This window comes from Trichomycterus rosablanca, chromosome 13 (assembly GCF_030014385.1).
Source record: "Trichomycterus rosablanca isolate fTriRos1 chromosome 13, fTriRos1.hap1, whole genome shotgun sequence".
Classification (NCBI taxonomy): domain Eukaryota; kingdom Metazoa; phylum Chordata; class Actinopteri; order Siluriformes; family Trichomycteridae; genus Trichomycterus; species Trichomycterus rosablanca.
In genome coordinates this window covers 18,624,794-18,641,455 of record NC_086000.1, presented here as the reverse complement: position 1 = coordinate 18,641,455, position 16,662 = coordinate 18,624,794, and the positions used below count along the sequence as shown (strand labels likewise).

The following is a 16,662-nucleotide window of genomic DNA, read 5'->3' as shown; positions in this document are numbered from 1 at the left end:
GGACCCCCACAGGACCACCAAAGAGCAGGTATTATTTAGGTGGTGAATCATTCTCAGCACTGCAGTGACAATGACATGGTGGTGGTGTGTTAGTGTGTGTTGTGCTGGTATGAGTGGGTCAGACACAGCAGCGCTGCTGGAGTTTTTAAATAACGTGTCCACTCACTACACACTCCTACCTAGTTGGTCCACCTTGTAGATGTAATGTCAGAGACGATCGCTCATCTATTGCCACTGTTTGAGTTGGTCATCTTCTAGACCTTCATCAGTGGTCAAGGGATGCTGCCCACGGGGCGCTGTTGGCTGGATATTTTTGGTTGGTGGACTATTCTCAGTCCAGCAGTGACAGTGAGGTGTTTAAAAACTCAATCAGCATTAATGTGTTTTATCCACTCATACCAGCACAACACACACTAACACACCACCACCATGTCAGTGTCACTGCAGTGCTGAGAATGATCCAACACCCAAATAATACCTGCTCTGTAGTGGTCCTGGGAGAGTCCTGACCACTGAAGAACAACATGAAAGGGGGCTAACAAAGCATGCAGAAAAACAGATGGACTACAAGGAGGTGGTTTTAATGTTATGGCTGATCAGTGTATGTAGCAATGGATGCCCAGGTAGCAATATCAAGGACAATGTGCAACTAAAACAACTGAACACCTTTTTAAATCCAATCAACTAATGTTTTACCCTGCATGGGAACACTTTTAGCATAATTTTTAAACTTATCAAATAAATGCAAGCGGCAAGTCAATTCATAATTCATATTATGCCTACGGTTGGGGCATTAATATGTAATGACCTGTAACACATGGGTCAAAATAACTAGGTCAGATCCAGCTCAACAGCAGTTTACTATGGATTTACTTTGTATGCTTTCCACCACACAGCACCTTGTACATGTTTACATATCACTATGTTAATACGTGACCTCACATTATTCTACAGCTCCTGCCAGAGATTTTTATTACTTTTACAAAACCAAAATCAAGTTATAAAATGTTAGATGGTCCAATCATGTAGACGGATTAGATAGACTAATTAAATTAGTCATTTGAATTTACAAAAATATTTGACCTAAGAGACTACTGAAATATAAACTATGGCAGCTTTGAAAAAATTCTGATCACTTAAAATTCAGATTTTCTCAAACATCACATGGCAAATGTCAGTTGGGCGTATTATGACTTTTGTGCTGCAGTGAAAAGGTCAGAAGCCCTGCCACAAACACTGGACATTCATTGTTAAGCTGATTCAGTTTACTGTGTTAAACAATGGTATAAACAAAAAAAAGCCATGTGTTTAATAGTATGTTTGTTTGTTTATTAGTATTTTAACGTCATGTTTTACACTTTTGGCTACATTCATGACAGGAAACGGTAGTTTATCTTCACACGAGGTTTGTCAGTTCACAAGGTTATATCACACACAGTCATGGACAATGTAGTATCTCCAGTTTACCTCACTTGCATGTTTTTGGACTGTGGGAGGAAACCGGAGCTCCCGGAGTAAACCCACGCAGACACGGGGAGAACATGCAAACTCCACACAGAAAGGCCCCGGACCGCCCCACCTGGGGATCGAACCCAGGACCTTCTTGCTGTGAGGCGACAGTGCTACCCACTTAGCCACCGTGCCGCCCCGTTTAATAGTATAATATGTATTATGCAATATATACACTAAAATACTAATAATCTTTTTTAAAATTATTTTAATATACAAACAGCCATTTTACACATCAACATGATGGGTAAACATGTTTTCAGGGATTTTTTTTACAAGTAATTGAAAAAAAAAAAAAAACTAAAATCTCTTATTTTAAGAAGTTGTGTAAGCAAACAAAAGTTCATTTTACCTTATAAAGATTTAATAAAAAATTTGGTTTTTTATCTGTAAATATAAACTTTTTTTATTTAAGATCTGCAACATATTTGGGACAGAACCTTTTTTAACACCGTTACATCACTTTTAACAACAACTTTTATTATTAAAAGTTAAACAACTTAAATTATTATTATTTTTGATTGATGCTGACATATGGCTTCCACTGACCACAGTACGGTCAACTTGGACCTGCTGATGTAGTGACGAACAGTGCTTATTGAACTCATATGGTACAATCCATCACCAATGATTGCTGGTTTGTAATGCTGTGCTCTATAAAATGATCAAATAGTACCCAGATATTCCATAGTGTTTTTAACCTGGCCTTTAACACACCAAGGTGTAAGATATAAGAATATAATCTACCTAGTCTTAAGCTTCCCAACTTTTTGGACAATTTCAGTATGTTTCCAAATATTTTATATTTTAATGTTTTCATTTCATTTAAATACTTAATTTGTTATCAAATTTACAAATCAATTTTAGTATTTCTTTCTGCAATTGACATACTGTTCTAACTTTTCTTAAACTGATGTTCACATTGTATGTATTTATATTTGTTGTTTTGTATTTGTTGCTATATGTAGCTTTTGGAATGCCATTAATACCGTTTTTAAACAAAATAATCCGTTTTATCTCCTAGAAAATGTCAGGTGGTGCAACCACATATGAATAATACATAGTGCTTGATATTTACTCTGCACCACAAAGACCACTTGGGGTTTTCTTTATGATGCATTCTGCCCACTGTTAAAAACTTACTAACAGAAAAAGCCATGGTTTGTGCCACATGAGGGTTGAATTTAAGTACTTTTAAAATGTCATTTTAATACGTTTCACACCATTTTACATTAAAAATAGTATCAGATTAAAATGAAAAATTAATGTAATATATTATTTATTTATTATCTGAGGAAATTAATGGAATTGAAAACATAATTGTGATTTTTATTGAATGTCATTTTGTTTAACATTGTCATTGAATAGTACATGTACATTTTGCACATGTATTTATTTCAGATTTGTTTCCTGAAAAACAAACCAGGGTTGTCCAAACTTCTGCAGGTTGTATTTTGACTATTTTAACTGTATTTCAACAATTTTAGTGTCACAAAGAATCAGAAGTAATAAGTCTGTCCATCTATCAATGACGTTTTATAATAGCAGTTGCTCCCCACAAGCAACATCTGGAAACTCAACCATTCCACATCTGGAGAGGATCCTCCCCCTCTGATCGTAGAGCTGGCACATAACCACAACTGCCAGCAAAACAACTTGTACGATAGCTTTGTTCTCGCTCATTGAACGCTGCATAGTAATACACACAATACAATTCACACGTCCATGCATACAGTCAATCAGGTTAATAAACCATGTGAATAAAAACACATCCTAACGTACCCGAGGCTTCAGCAGAGACGCTCTTATTCAAACGAAAACCTCCAACCCCTAACGCACAGTTAAAGATGAATAAGCTGTTCCGTCCTCCCAGTTACAAAAACCAGAGTAATACCAGACATGTGTACAGAACTGGCTTCCCAAACTTCTGATAGTTTTATGAAAGTTTTCTCCTCGGTTTAATCCTGCTAGAGAAAAGCTCCTTCATGCGTGTGGGGTTGTGTTTCCAGCTGTAGCTTCTCTCTCCATCCCCGCTGAAACAACAATAAACTCACTGCTGTTGTGTTCAAATTCGGTAAAAAACAAACGTGGTTGTAAAAGCTCAAAGCGACTCCACCACACTCCAGTAAATCCAGTATGATTTTCTGGCTTTTTTCCTGCGTTTGCACGCCGCGCATGCCTGACCCGCACAGCGTTTCCGTTATGTGGATGAAGGTTGAGCGCATTTGCGACCTCTAGCGGTAAAACTCACACTCACACTCATCCCAAGCGGACGATGCAGAGATGAATCGGTTCTTATTAAATGACTCTTAAGCAAGTTAAAGGGATCAATTCGAAAACGCGAGCAAATAGCAGATTTATTCATAATTATTTATGTCTGATTAAAACATTCATTAATTGTCTGTTTAACCATCGCTTTATCCTATTCAATGTCGTGGTGGCTCCAATTCACTGAGCGAAAGGCAAAAAACAAACACACATACACCTAGGGGACTCTAATTAACCCGACTACATGACTTTGGACTGTGGGAGAATTTATTTATTTATTACGATTTTAACGTCATGTTTTACACACTTTGAGGTCGCTCAGGTGGCGTAACGGTAAAAACACACACTGCAACCAGAGCTGGGATCTCGTATCGAATCTCAGCTCTGCCTTGCCGGCTGAAGGCTGAGCGGCCACATGAACAACGATTGGCCTGTTGTTCAGATGGGCGGGACTAAGCCGGATATGGGTCTCTCTCTGTCAGAATGGTGCGATTACGACCTCAGCTGGCTGATTAGAGGTGCCTGCACAGAGATGAGGAAAGAGTGCTCTTAGGGTGTGTCTCTCCGCACACAACGCTAGGTGGCACAACACTCGTCAATGTGTGGGTGATAAGATGCATGCGGCTAGCTGCCCACGTGCCGGAGGGGGCGTGGGTTAGCTTAGATCTCCTCGGTCAGAGCAGGGATCGGCATAGGCAGTGAGGAAGCATGATGCAATTGGGCAAAAATTGGACGAGCTAAAGAGGGAGAAAAAGGGGATGAAATCCATAAAAAAAAATGTTTTACACACTTTGGTTACATTCATGACAGAAACAGCAGTTACTGGTTACACAAGATTCATCAGTTCACAAGTTTAATGTCAAACACAGTTATGGGCAATTTTGTATCTCCAATTCACCTCACTTGCATGTCTTTGGACTGTGGGAGGAAACCGGAGCTCCCAGAGGAAATCCACGCAGACACGGGGAGAACATGCAAACTCCACACAAAAAGGACCCAGACCGTTTCACCAGGAGATCGAACCCAGGACCTTCTTGCTATGAGGTGACAGTGCTAAACACTGAGCCACCATGCCACCAAACTGTGCGAGCAAACTCACGCAGATACAGGGAAAACATGCAAACTCCATACATAAGGGACCCAGACTGCTTCACCTGGGAATCAAACCCAGAACCTTTTTGCTGTGAGGCGACAGCGCTACCCACCAAGCCACCGTGCTGCTTCTGATTAAAACAGTAAATATTAAATAACGTGTTGTGGTGGTGGTAAATCCAACACCAGAAACACAGAAAGAAAAACAGAAATAGACCCTGAACAGCACAGCAGTCTGACTCAATCACAGGGCGATTGTAACATAGATTTTTGTTTACAACTCTGCTTGATTGCATGTTTTAGTAAATTAAATTTTTTGTTTACTGTAATCACACAATACAAACTTAGAGAGATTAGAAAAATTAGGCTAAAATTTAAAAAGCTGGCCCCGAACTAAAACAAAACAAACTAAACAAAATATTTATAAACCAGTAATGACACTGAGATCAAGAGTACATAAAACCGTTTATTTTATTTACTTAAGATAAATACATACTAAAAGCAAGTTAATATTGAGGAAAGTTAGGATCGATCTTGTTAGCCCACGCCATAAGGCCTCCAGTGATGTCTTTGACAGTGATGCGATCCAGTTCAGTTCCAGACATCTTTTCCAGGATCTGTACTGCCTTCTGAGAGTCATTTCCCAATTTACACACCACAAACACTAGCGAAGATCAAAAAAAAGAAGACAAAAAGTTGTTGCTTAGTCTTTGTTAATTATGACATGAGCTATTATTCTATAGCATGGACGTATATTTCTTAAGATGCATTTTTTTCATTTTTTTTTTAGAGGTTCTCATCTCAGCGGAGACAGAAAGTGAGAGCATTAAAGACTCGAACAAACCGCCACATCCACAGCTTCTTTCCCCAGGCAATCAGCATACTAAACAAGGACTTACTCCCACATCCCTCCGTTTTAATAAATGAACATGGTTTTTACACGAGCTTCCCGCATTTTTCCCTTATACAGTTAATGCACATATGCACCTTACCTACTTGTAAATAATCTCTATTGCACAATTTTTTATGGCTGCTATATTGTTTATTTTATTCTATGTTTATATATAATATACCCTTTCTATTTTTTACTTAGTCTGTCAGTGTACCGTACTGTACATCCTCATTGCACACTTTGCCTGATGTTGTACTGTTCATGCTGCTGCTATATTGTGTATTATACATTTAGATATAGTGTCCCTTTTTATTATTTAACTTGATGTATGTATGTTGACACCTGCACCATAAGAAATTCCTTGTACATCTGGTACTTAGCGAATAATAAAGACTCTGATTCTGATACATGAAAAACTGCTACCCAACCTTCAAGCTGCACTTTATTGTCTGAAGTATGTGGACAATCCTCCAGATTATTAAGTTTAGATGTTTGTCAGGCCCATCGCTAACAAGTGTGCTTCCAACGCTGTAGTAACAGTTTTAGAAATGCACTTCCCTGTTCCAGAATGACTGTACCTCTCTGCACAAAATCCATAAGATATGATTTGATATGATTTGTGGACTGCACAAATCTGAGTCCTGACCTCTCCACCCTATTTAACACATCTGGAATTAACTGGCAGGGTGATAATGAGGAAGGACTTCTTACCCAAAATGTGTTCCTGATATCAGAAATGCTCTTTTGACTAAATAGGCACACATTACCACACTCAAAAAAACTTTGCAAATGGTGGGCCACCTTCAAATTGAAATGAGTTACCAAACAAGCTTGAGGTCAGGCTTTCACATGCGTTTGGCCATACTGAGTATGACATTAAGAAACCATATCTTCTCATCTCTAATTAATCACAACTCATATAATCGCTTTGTCATGGAACAAAAGGCCAGCAGTTTCTGATAACCAGAGTAGTAAAGGCTTGGAAAATGACTGCCTAGCAACACCATCATCTCCGTCCTCACTGATCATTCAAGCATAGCAAGTAATCTAGCAATGTAACCTTCTAAAGCTCAAGTAGCCTGAGGGAACTCAGGTTACTTTTGTTTTGGTCCTACAGTATGGAGCTGAACCAGATATGGCAGATAATAGGTGGTTGTAGGCATGTAGGCACATTGTGTAAACAATGTGTAAACTTAACCTGCAAGGCTCCGTATTAAAAAGTAATGAACTGCAAATGTAACACTGTTGTATTTTTTTGCTGTTATAAAAGCCTCAATTCTCTGAGAAGATGCGAGGGTTTGTATGTGCCCATTTAGTTAAAAGAGCATTTGTAAAGTCAGGCATTAGACTCACCAAACCTTGCTTTTTGTATAGGGGTACAGATGTGCTGAAAAAGAATAAGGCTTTTCCCAAACTTATTTGGATTTTCACATCATGTTTTAAACACTTTGGTTACATTCATGACAGAACAGGCAGCTACTGGTTATTGGTTAGATTAATCAGTTCACAAGTTTAATGTCAAACACAATCATTTAAATTATTTAAATGCACAAAAAAATACACAGTTAATTTAGAAGTTAAAATGAGCTCTTTTAAGAAAGATGTAGAATACAGCATCAATCAAGTGTGGTAAATACAACAGCCCCTTTAGATGATAGAATTTGTGAAATTTGCAGACTTGGATCCATTCTTATTTGTAATATTAGTCTGCTTACTCAGAACAATTATCCGTTTGTTGGTTATTACTTCAATGGTTAATCATAGACATTTGTAGATTCACAGTGTTGGATCCATTCTTATTTGTAATATTAGTCTGCTTACTCTGAACAATTATCCATATGTTGGTTATTACTTAAATGGTTTGTAATATTCACAATATTTAAACATTTGTAGATTCACATTGTATTTTAATTAATTGCTGTATCTTCAAAGTCTGGTAATAAAAACATGAATAACAAAGCAGTGATGATTACCTAGGACTTGTGATTCTGCGCTGATCTGTTGTTTCAGCTCATCAATCTTCTTCTTCAGCAGATTAACCTGATCTGTCTTACATTCCTCTAAACTAGCAAGTGAAATGTCTGTCAATGGCAACAAAAATGTCATGGGTATAGTAGAACAACGGCTCATGATAATCACTAGCACATTTTGTGTTAGTCTGTAATTACTAAATTAATTTAATTAATAAAAGCCACAGAAAATCATACTGATTGAGGTTGGCAGATGACAAATATCCACCTCCACTTTGGGCCGAACATCAAGTAGGAGATGAGGAGTCAAACTATTCACAATGGATTTATACTCCTGCACAAAGAAGAAAAACAGAAATTCTTTATTCAAGTAAGAACAATTCTTTACGTTCATGACATGACAGGTAGTTACAGGTTACACATGATTCAGCAGTTCAATTTCAAACACCTTCAAATGCAATATTATATCTCTATCTTTTTAAGCAAGGTCTTGTTATAAAATTCATAACAGACATTGTTCTTTGTCCTCTAATATTAAACAAGTTTTTTTGTTCTATATATATGTCTATCAAATGTAGTTAAAAAAAACTTGAATAAAAAATATTTAAAATTATACATGAATATAATACATAAGTATTATTCATTATTCCTCAGGGTAATGTTTTTGAATGGATTAAGACCAAAATCATTATAAAATAATTCTATATGCAAACTAAATGATATAATTTAAATATAACACATTATGTTTAACAATGTACTGAGTGTATATACAAAAATAACTTTTTTTTTTATTATTTCAATTTCTTGATTTTTTACCACTACTTTATTCTGGTCAGGGTCATGGTGGGTCTGGTTTTCCCATAACCAAGCAGTAACACACCCCAGACAGGACACCAATAAATTGCTGGGCCTCTGCCATTTCTCCCCTCAGACACAGCCAATCATGTCTGTATGTGGACGCCAGACCGGCTTATAGCACAGCTGAGGATTTGAATTTCGCATCATAGTAAAAGTGGACTAGCTTAATTTAAAATGACCTTAAATAGAAGCTATAATACCTTAAACAATTTATGATTTAAAATGGGTTCTTACCTGCACTGAGATTCGTTGTTCTGTGGACAAAAGATTCAATCTTCTACACTGAAACAAACATTACAACAAAAGATGACATTTAAAATATATGTTTGATTAAATACTAGACTTCTAGTAGACTTCCAAGTCAAAAGCATTTTGAGTGTAAGGCCTCGTCCACTTTTTGACATGCAATTTTTAGCGCAAAATCAGCAGTAAATAATAAAGTAACCAAACAATTATTTTTTTCACCCACAGGAGACATATCTTATTAGTCTAACTGACCACACACACACACACACAGGTTTAATGTTATCCAGTTTAGTCTGAAAAAAACTTAAAAAGAGCCTCACAGTGAAAATAAACCGAAAGCAACAGCGTGTGTGTGTTTCTTTAAAAAAAACGCTTTGTTCACAGTGTCGCTTTAAATGATTCTGATTCAGGAGTCGAATGTGACGCGTAAGTTTCTCTCTCCGTTTTTACTGTTATTAATAAATGCTGTGCTTTTAAATAAACACCAGCTACTACAGAACATTTTGTGTGACTTTCTTACATTAAAAAGCTTAATTAAAAAGCTTAATTAAACCGCTATTACCACAGAGCGGTCACCGAGTCAGACTCGTTCCGTCTGTGGAGCTAAAAGTTCTGATTACCCTAAAAGTTTAGCAGATGATCCTGAACTAACGAATTTGGTAATGAATAAACTTTTGCCTCTGATTGGCTCTGTAACGTTTTCTGTTCTCATCTACATCACAAGTAAGAACCGCTTACGATTTACCAAAGTGAACCAGGAGTTTATATAACGTGCTGATAGAATCGACTCAGATGTGACCGGGTTGAATTATCTTTTTAAAGTAAATATTACAATCAGCACAATTACATCGTATGTATGATGCACAACGTTAATGATGTTATTTTAGGTCATGAAGAGCTTTCACTGTGGTTTCTGTACGATTGTTGATGAATGGTGATGTGATGGTTGGTGCTTCGTAGCTCAAAGTCTGGATCAATCCACTGAGCTGTTAACTTAACATCGTCTTTATATATCACACGATCGGATCGGGTCCTTTTAGGAAATATCGCCGATCGCCGATAGCATATTTTGATTAAAAATCGGCCGATACCGATTCATAGCCGATCGATCGTCCCATCTCTAGTTGCAACAGTTTAAAATAAGAATCAAATTCTAATTGGCCCCCAGATCCTTGGTAATAATAGCCCCATTATCCAAATCTCTAATTGTGTGCAGGCATTTGCTCATCTACTGTATTAAATAATAGGTTAATCGCTGCTCTACATAAACAGACACTTCTTGCATGAGTGTTACTGACCTCTTGTGGACACTCTCTTGTTTGCTTATAAAAACACTTAAAATTGCACTTCAAAAGTGGAAGCAAAAGAAGATAAAAGCAAAGCAGCTGGACAGTTTGTGATTCTAACCTTATCTGTAGCTGCAGAGCCGCAGAAGCTCTCGTAGTCCTGCAGCTCTGTGACTGTGGGTGTCTCTCCACACACAGCACAGCCTGCCTGCTTAGCTCTCAGTTTTATAGAGCGAAACCGACCATCCTGACCATCAAACATCAGCAGCTGCTGTCCAAACGAAGCTGCATCAGCCAGTTAAAGAGAAACAATGTTACATATTGTATGCCAAAAGAACATGGGTTTATAGTAGAACACTGATTCTTTTATGTGGTTTTAATAATGGTTACATTTCTGGCCAGACGCAATCTTCAGAACCTCTAGAGCTTGGAGACAGCCCATGATTCCAGGCACTGAAACGACAGGAGAAATGTGGATTTATATTAAGGATTGAACTAAAAGCTATAATTATCTGTGGAAAACGTACTCATGTAGAAAAGTAAACACTTTACAGTAGCACCGTTATTTATACATGTGTATTTACTGCACACAGGGCACCAGTTTTCTGAACACATTAAGTTTAGTGTAAGAATAAAGAGTGCTTTCAGTGGAGAAACTCTATAAGCAGGGTGCAGTAGGTATGGCTATGCACACTTCTTTACACTACAAGCAAATGGGGAAAAACAGGCCCAGCTAACTTCGGAGATCTCATTATACTGACTTTAAATGACCATCACACAACACTATGTTTTTTATGTTAGTGTTTAGCTTAGGTATGTCAAAAGTAAGTACCAGTATCAAAGTTAAAATAAAATGTTATCTGTCATGTTTTTTTCTAAAGTGATAATAGAAATGAGTTAAATTAGTAATTATTTCTCAGTGAAATAACATAGCTGCTCGCTGTGCTATACTATGATGTACAAACACAAAAATTTCATTTATGCTACTCAGTAGCCCTTAACTTTAAAGCCCCCCTAGTAAATACAGTAAATTTTACATTTAGAAGGTTACAAGCCACACCTAAAATGCTCTGTAATAGTTTTTTGACTACTTCAGGCACTGTTTACTTAAATGTAAAAAATGTAAAAAATTGTTTCAGTGATATATTTGATGTACCATGTAGTTGGATGGAAGGACGGACTGACAGACGGACAGACAGTTAGATAGATAACTTTATTAATCCCATAGGGAAAGTCAGGACTTACCTACTCCTAAAACTCCACCATCAGAGCAGTTTGTGACAGTCTCAGGCGGTGGGGGGACAGGATATATACATCTGTAGCAGGGTCCTCCATCATAATTGTACACAGTGAGCTATGAGGGATAATGTGAAAACTTGTTTTATTCTGTATAGAAAACAATTAGCAGAACTAATATTTGTTGGAGCCTCAAAAAGTGTTATTTATTTATTAGGATCAGGATATTAGGATCATTAGGATCAGGTCATGTTTTGCACACACTGGTTACACAAGATTAATCAGTTCACAAGTTTAATGTCAAACACAGTCATGAATAATTTAGTATCTCCAATTCACCTCACTTGCATGTCTTTGGACTGTGGGAGGAAACCCACGCAGACACGGGGAGAACATGCAAACTCCACACAGAAAGGACCCAGACTGCTCCATCTGGGGATCAAACCCAGGACCTTCTTGCTGTGAGGCAACAGTGCTGGCCACTGAGCCACCGTGCCGCCCCAAAAAGTTGTGTTAATGCCTTGAAAAAAATGTAGTTACTGACTATATGCTTGTTGGACTAAAGTTATCGGACAATTTTAATACTCTACAAGAAAAAAAAAATCTATTTACACTCCCAAAATCTAAACCACTACCAACTACAGTACTTTAAACACCCACTTACAACAATCCAACCAGAGCTGGTCGACAGCTAAATAAGTATATTACTGTGTATGTTTTATATGAATGGAATAATGTATTTAATAAAAACAATAAAAGAAGGGTTTCACTTTTTCAATTGCAGAAAGAGCCAGTTGTTATCCTAAATAAATAAATGTTACATAAATAAAATAAATGATCCACATAATTCACTTTTCCTCCCATCTGTGGTTCCACTGAGCCTTGAAATTTTTTCGTGAAGTATATGTTTTAACAGTATACTTATTTCCAGTTCACCAACTTCCTGACCCCACTTTTAATTTTGCTATAAAAAGTCTTACCTGGCCTTCCATTCGCAACGCACTAGCTGACACTAAAGGCTTGCCAATGAGAACACAGGCGTCATTCACAAGATAGCGTGTGGGGACATTATCAGAACAATCAGCAACAATGTCATACATAAAGAACACGCAGTTAAGGATTTAAATGTTACATGTGAAATATGTTTTACACAACACTGAAATATTCTGTTTTCTATGTGCAGCAGTTTAACATGAAAGGATACTGTTGGATGAGTTGTAAGGCATTCTCAGAGGACAGCTGAAGATGATATGGCACACAATGCACTGCAGAATTAATCCTGTCAGAACACTAAAATTAACACAACATACATGTGTGTTTCTAAAATCTGGCTCTTCAGATATTACATGCTGTTGGTGTAGGATAGGAATGTACCTGTGGAGGGTCTGTGCTGCAGATTGGGCTTTGGGCAGACCCTGACTCTGCTCTGTATGCAGGACCTGCCTGTGTAAATTACTCAGTTCCACCTCATCATAGTCCAGCAACCCCAAACGCCCTATAGGTTAATAAATAATAAACAAGATTTTCAGAGTATAATTCTTATTATATACAGCACGACACAATTCTATGGCATGTGTGCATCATACTGTAACTTCAAATGTATTTTTTAACTGTAATGATGAATCGACCTTGAATTTCAACAGAGACAGTCAAGATTCAAGATTCAAGATTTACTTTATTGTCATTTTACTGTACACCAAAGTGTACAGAAAAAACGAGATTACGTGCATTGGTTCACGTTAAAAACACCACAGGTTTAAAAAATAAGAAATATATATAGAATAGAAATAGAATAGTAAAGTTAAATAATACTACGAATAATAATACTGACATTACGAAAATTGCACATTGCAGAAAAATTCACAGTGGTTATACATAATGATAATTATTGCACATTTTGTTATTGCACATTTTGTTACTGCTTGTTAAGATTTAAGGATATTGCACATGTTATATCCATAGATGAAAATATTTATCAGATTTGGGTTAATTTGTTCTGTTTATAAGTCTGATGGCAGTTGGGTAGAAACTACTTCTGAACCGGTCCGTGTTGCAGCGTAGACTACTGTACCTTTTACCCGAGGGCAGAAGGGTGAACAGTCTGTGACAGGGGTGAGTGGAGTCACTAATGATGCTCCTGGCTTTTGACAAGAGGTGCTTTTGAGCCAGATCCTCAATAGGTGGAAGTCTGGCCCCTATGGTCTTTTCTGCTGTCCTAACCACTCTCCTGAGGGCCTTTTTTTCTGAGATGTTACAACTCTCATACCAGAGGGAGATGCTGCTGGTTAAAACACTCTCTATTGTGCCTCTGTAGAAAGTAGTGAGGATGGGTGGACTGAGATGGGCCCTCCTCAATCGGCGTAAGAAATGCAATCGCTGGTGAGCGTTTTTGACCAGAGAGGAGGTGTGCAAGGACCAGGTCAGGTTGTCCGTAACGTGAACCCCTAAGAACTTCGTGTTCTGGACAATTTCAACCGGCGTGCCATTGATGTAGGTCGGGGTGTGAATGGGCTGTTTTTTCCTGAAGTCAATCACCATCTCTTTGGTTTTATCAACATTCAGGACCAGGTTGTTATTGCTGCACCATTCCACAAAGAGTCTCACCTCCTCTCTGTATGCAGTCTCGTTGTTATCCAGAATGAGTCCCACAACTGTTGTGTCATCTGCATACTTTATTATGTGATTTTTGTTGGACTTAGCACGACAGTCATGGGTCATCAGAGTAAACAGTAGAGGGCTCAGCACACATCCTTGTGGAGATCCTGTAGAGAGTGAGACCGTGGTTGATGTGTTGTTGCCTACATGCACAAACTGAGGCCTGTCTGTGAGAAAATCCAGAATCCAATTGCACAGTGTGGTGTTTAGTCCCAGTGTGACCAGTTTGCTGGCCAGATGCTGGGGGATTATTGTGTTAAAAGCCGAACTGAAGTCGACAAACAGCATCCGTACATGCGAGTTCCTTTTCTCCAGGTGCTCCAGGCTTAGATGAAGAGCAGTTGAAATTGCGTCATCAGTAGACCGGCAAGGGCGGTAGGCAAACTGAAAAGGATCAAGTGATGGAGGTAGGACAGATGTTATATGGTTCTTGACTAGTCTTTCAAAGCACTTCATTATTATGGGGGTGAGTGCTACTGGTCGAAAGTCATTTAGACTAGTTACTGTGGATTTTTTTGGAACTGGGATAATAGCTGAGGTTTTGAAACATGATGGAAGAACATCATGTCAATTTTACATGTTTGTTTTCACAATGTATTTTTCATTACATTTAATCAGACAGTTTACATTTCGAATGTGTGATTATGACTGTGCTGAAGATTTACACACTGATACCTACTGATCACATACAAAGCAAATACGTTTATATACAGTACTATATAAGAGCACTTTGTAGGAGGACAATTACTGACTATTTTCTTTTCCTGAAAAAGTCCAGATTTCTCTTGGCCTGCCAGTAAATGAACATGATTTATCACACCAGAGGAAGCGTTTCACTGCTCCAGAGTCCAAAGTGGTGCTTTACTCCAGTCCAACCAATGTTTGGTACTGCACATGATCTTGATGCTCACAGATGTTTTCACTTAACAATAATTACCCTGTTATGGCAGCCATAACAGGGCAGAAATGTGACATTCTACCTACATTTACATTTTCGGCATTTAGCAGACGCTCTTATCCAGAGCAACTTACAGAAGTGCTTCCATAGTAAACAATTCATTACTCTAGTTTAAGTAGACAACAGTTCAAGAGCACAAATCTGCTGAAACCTGTTAGAACCAAAAGTGTTTTTTGTTTTTTTGTTTAGTTTTTTTATAAAGACAGCAAGAGACTCAGATGTTCAGACAGACAGGGGAAGTTCTTTCCACCATGTGGGTGCCAGAACAGAGAAGAGCCTTGATGCTTGTCTTCCTCTAGTCCTGGGTGGAGGATCAAGTCGAGCGAGACTAGTGGCTCGGAGGTTGCGTGGTACAGAGCGGGGTTTGATTAGACCACGAAGGTAGCTTAGGGCTGGTCCATGTTTGGCTTTGTAGGTGAGCATCAGTGTTTTAAACTGAATGCGTGCAGCTACAGGAAGCCAGTGCAGAGAACGCAGCAGTGGGGTGATGTGGCAGTGTTTAGGTTGGTTAAAAACCAAGCGAGCAGCTGCATTTTGAATGAGCTGCAAGGGTTTAGTAGTGGACATGGGAGCACCTGCCAGGAGGGAGTTGCAGTAGTCCAGCAGTGAGATGACAATGACATATTTAAAGACACTGATCTTTAGTATGACACAATCTACCACTGCTGTTTGTCTACTAAACTATTTTCATGAACCTGTTAGTAATGGGGTGTTAGAAAAAAATACTGGGTAAAATGGGGCTTCATAGTATAAATTAGACAGCCAACTGTAACTTACCTATTCCTGCAGCAACCAGGTATAAGGTAAGAGGACAGCCTAACCCTCCACATCCCACCACCAAAACAGAAGTGTTTGAAAGATTAATTTGACCTGTAAATATAAAAAATATAGTGTGCCTTTCTATCATAAGTCCATTTAAAACTGTTTTAAATCACTGTATTAATAAATTATGACCTTTAACGCCGAGCTCTGGCAGGAGCAGCTGCCTGCTGTATCTCATAATGTGATCATTAGTTAGAGATAAGTTGTGTAGAGGAGACAAAGTCGATACGTGATCATGTAAATCCTCCTGTATTGAATTTGAGGTCTGGTGAAATAACAAAATAAAGAAAAAATTATACGCAATCATGCTGTTTTAAAATACACAGAGAACAGAGCAGCAAAACTATTGCTACTGTACATGTAGTAAACACGTGAATGCTACTGCAGACCTGGTGCATAGCCTGGAGTTGTTTTTTTAAAGCTGCTATTTCGTCGTCTTTTTCCATGAGCTGTTTCTTCAGGTTTAACAGATCCTCTTCCATACTTGTATTAGTTCAAGTTAACAGAGCGGAAATCCAGAATCAAATACCCATCCAGTTGACACATGCAACTGGACGAATCAAGCTGCCTTACTTCCTGTGTTTCTGTGTCGATGACAGATCATGTGGTTTCAGCAACCAATCAATGAACAGATCGTAACCGCTATAAATACAACGTTACAGCGCGCTCCTTCAGGTCTTCCTTCATGGTGACTTATACAAATGATAGCTTCAGCTTTAATAGTTTTAAGTGTATTTGTACAAATGTCAGCAGCAATAGCATATTGAAATGTGTGTTGGGAGGCTTGGGAACTCCACAAATTTGCAAACAGAAGGATAAAATGATGGATAGAGTAATTTAAAATAATAAATAATAACAGGAATAATAATA

The 16,662-nt window shown here is 38.0% G+C and overlaps 1 protein-coding gene across 1 annotated transcript; it reads right to left on the bottom strand.

Moving 5' to 3' along the window:
• Positions 1 to 5,322: 5,322 nt before the first annotated feature.
• Positions 5,323 to 16,341, bottom strand: mocs3 (molybdenum cofactor synthesis 3). Its single transcript, XM_063007416.1, has 13 exons — positions 16,182 to 16,341; positions 15,925 to 16,057; positions 15,748 to 15,840; positions 12,732 to 12,852; positions 12,562 to 12,636; positions 12,338 to 12,455; positions 11,367 to 11,475; positions 10,512 to 10,574; positions 10,243 to 10,406; positions 8,824 to 8,871; positions 7,969 to 8,065; positions 7,735 to 7,842; positions 5,323 to 5,533 (listed from the first exon to the last, which is right to left on the bottom strand). The coding sequence occupies exons 1-13, from the start codon at positions 16,272 to 16,274 to the stop codon at positions 5,376 to 5,378; spliced, it is 1,380 nt and encodes a 459-aa protein (XP_062863486.1). The 5' UTR covers positions 16,275 to 16,341; the 3' UTR covers positions 5,323 to 5,375.
• Positions 16,342 to 16,662: the final 321 nt, after the last annotated feature.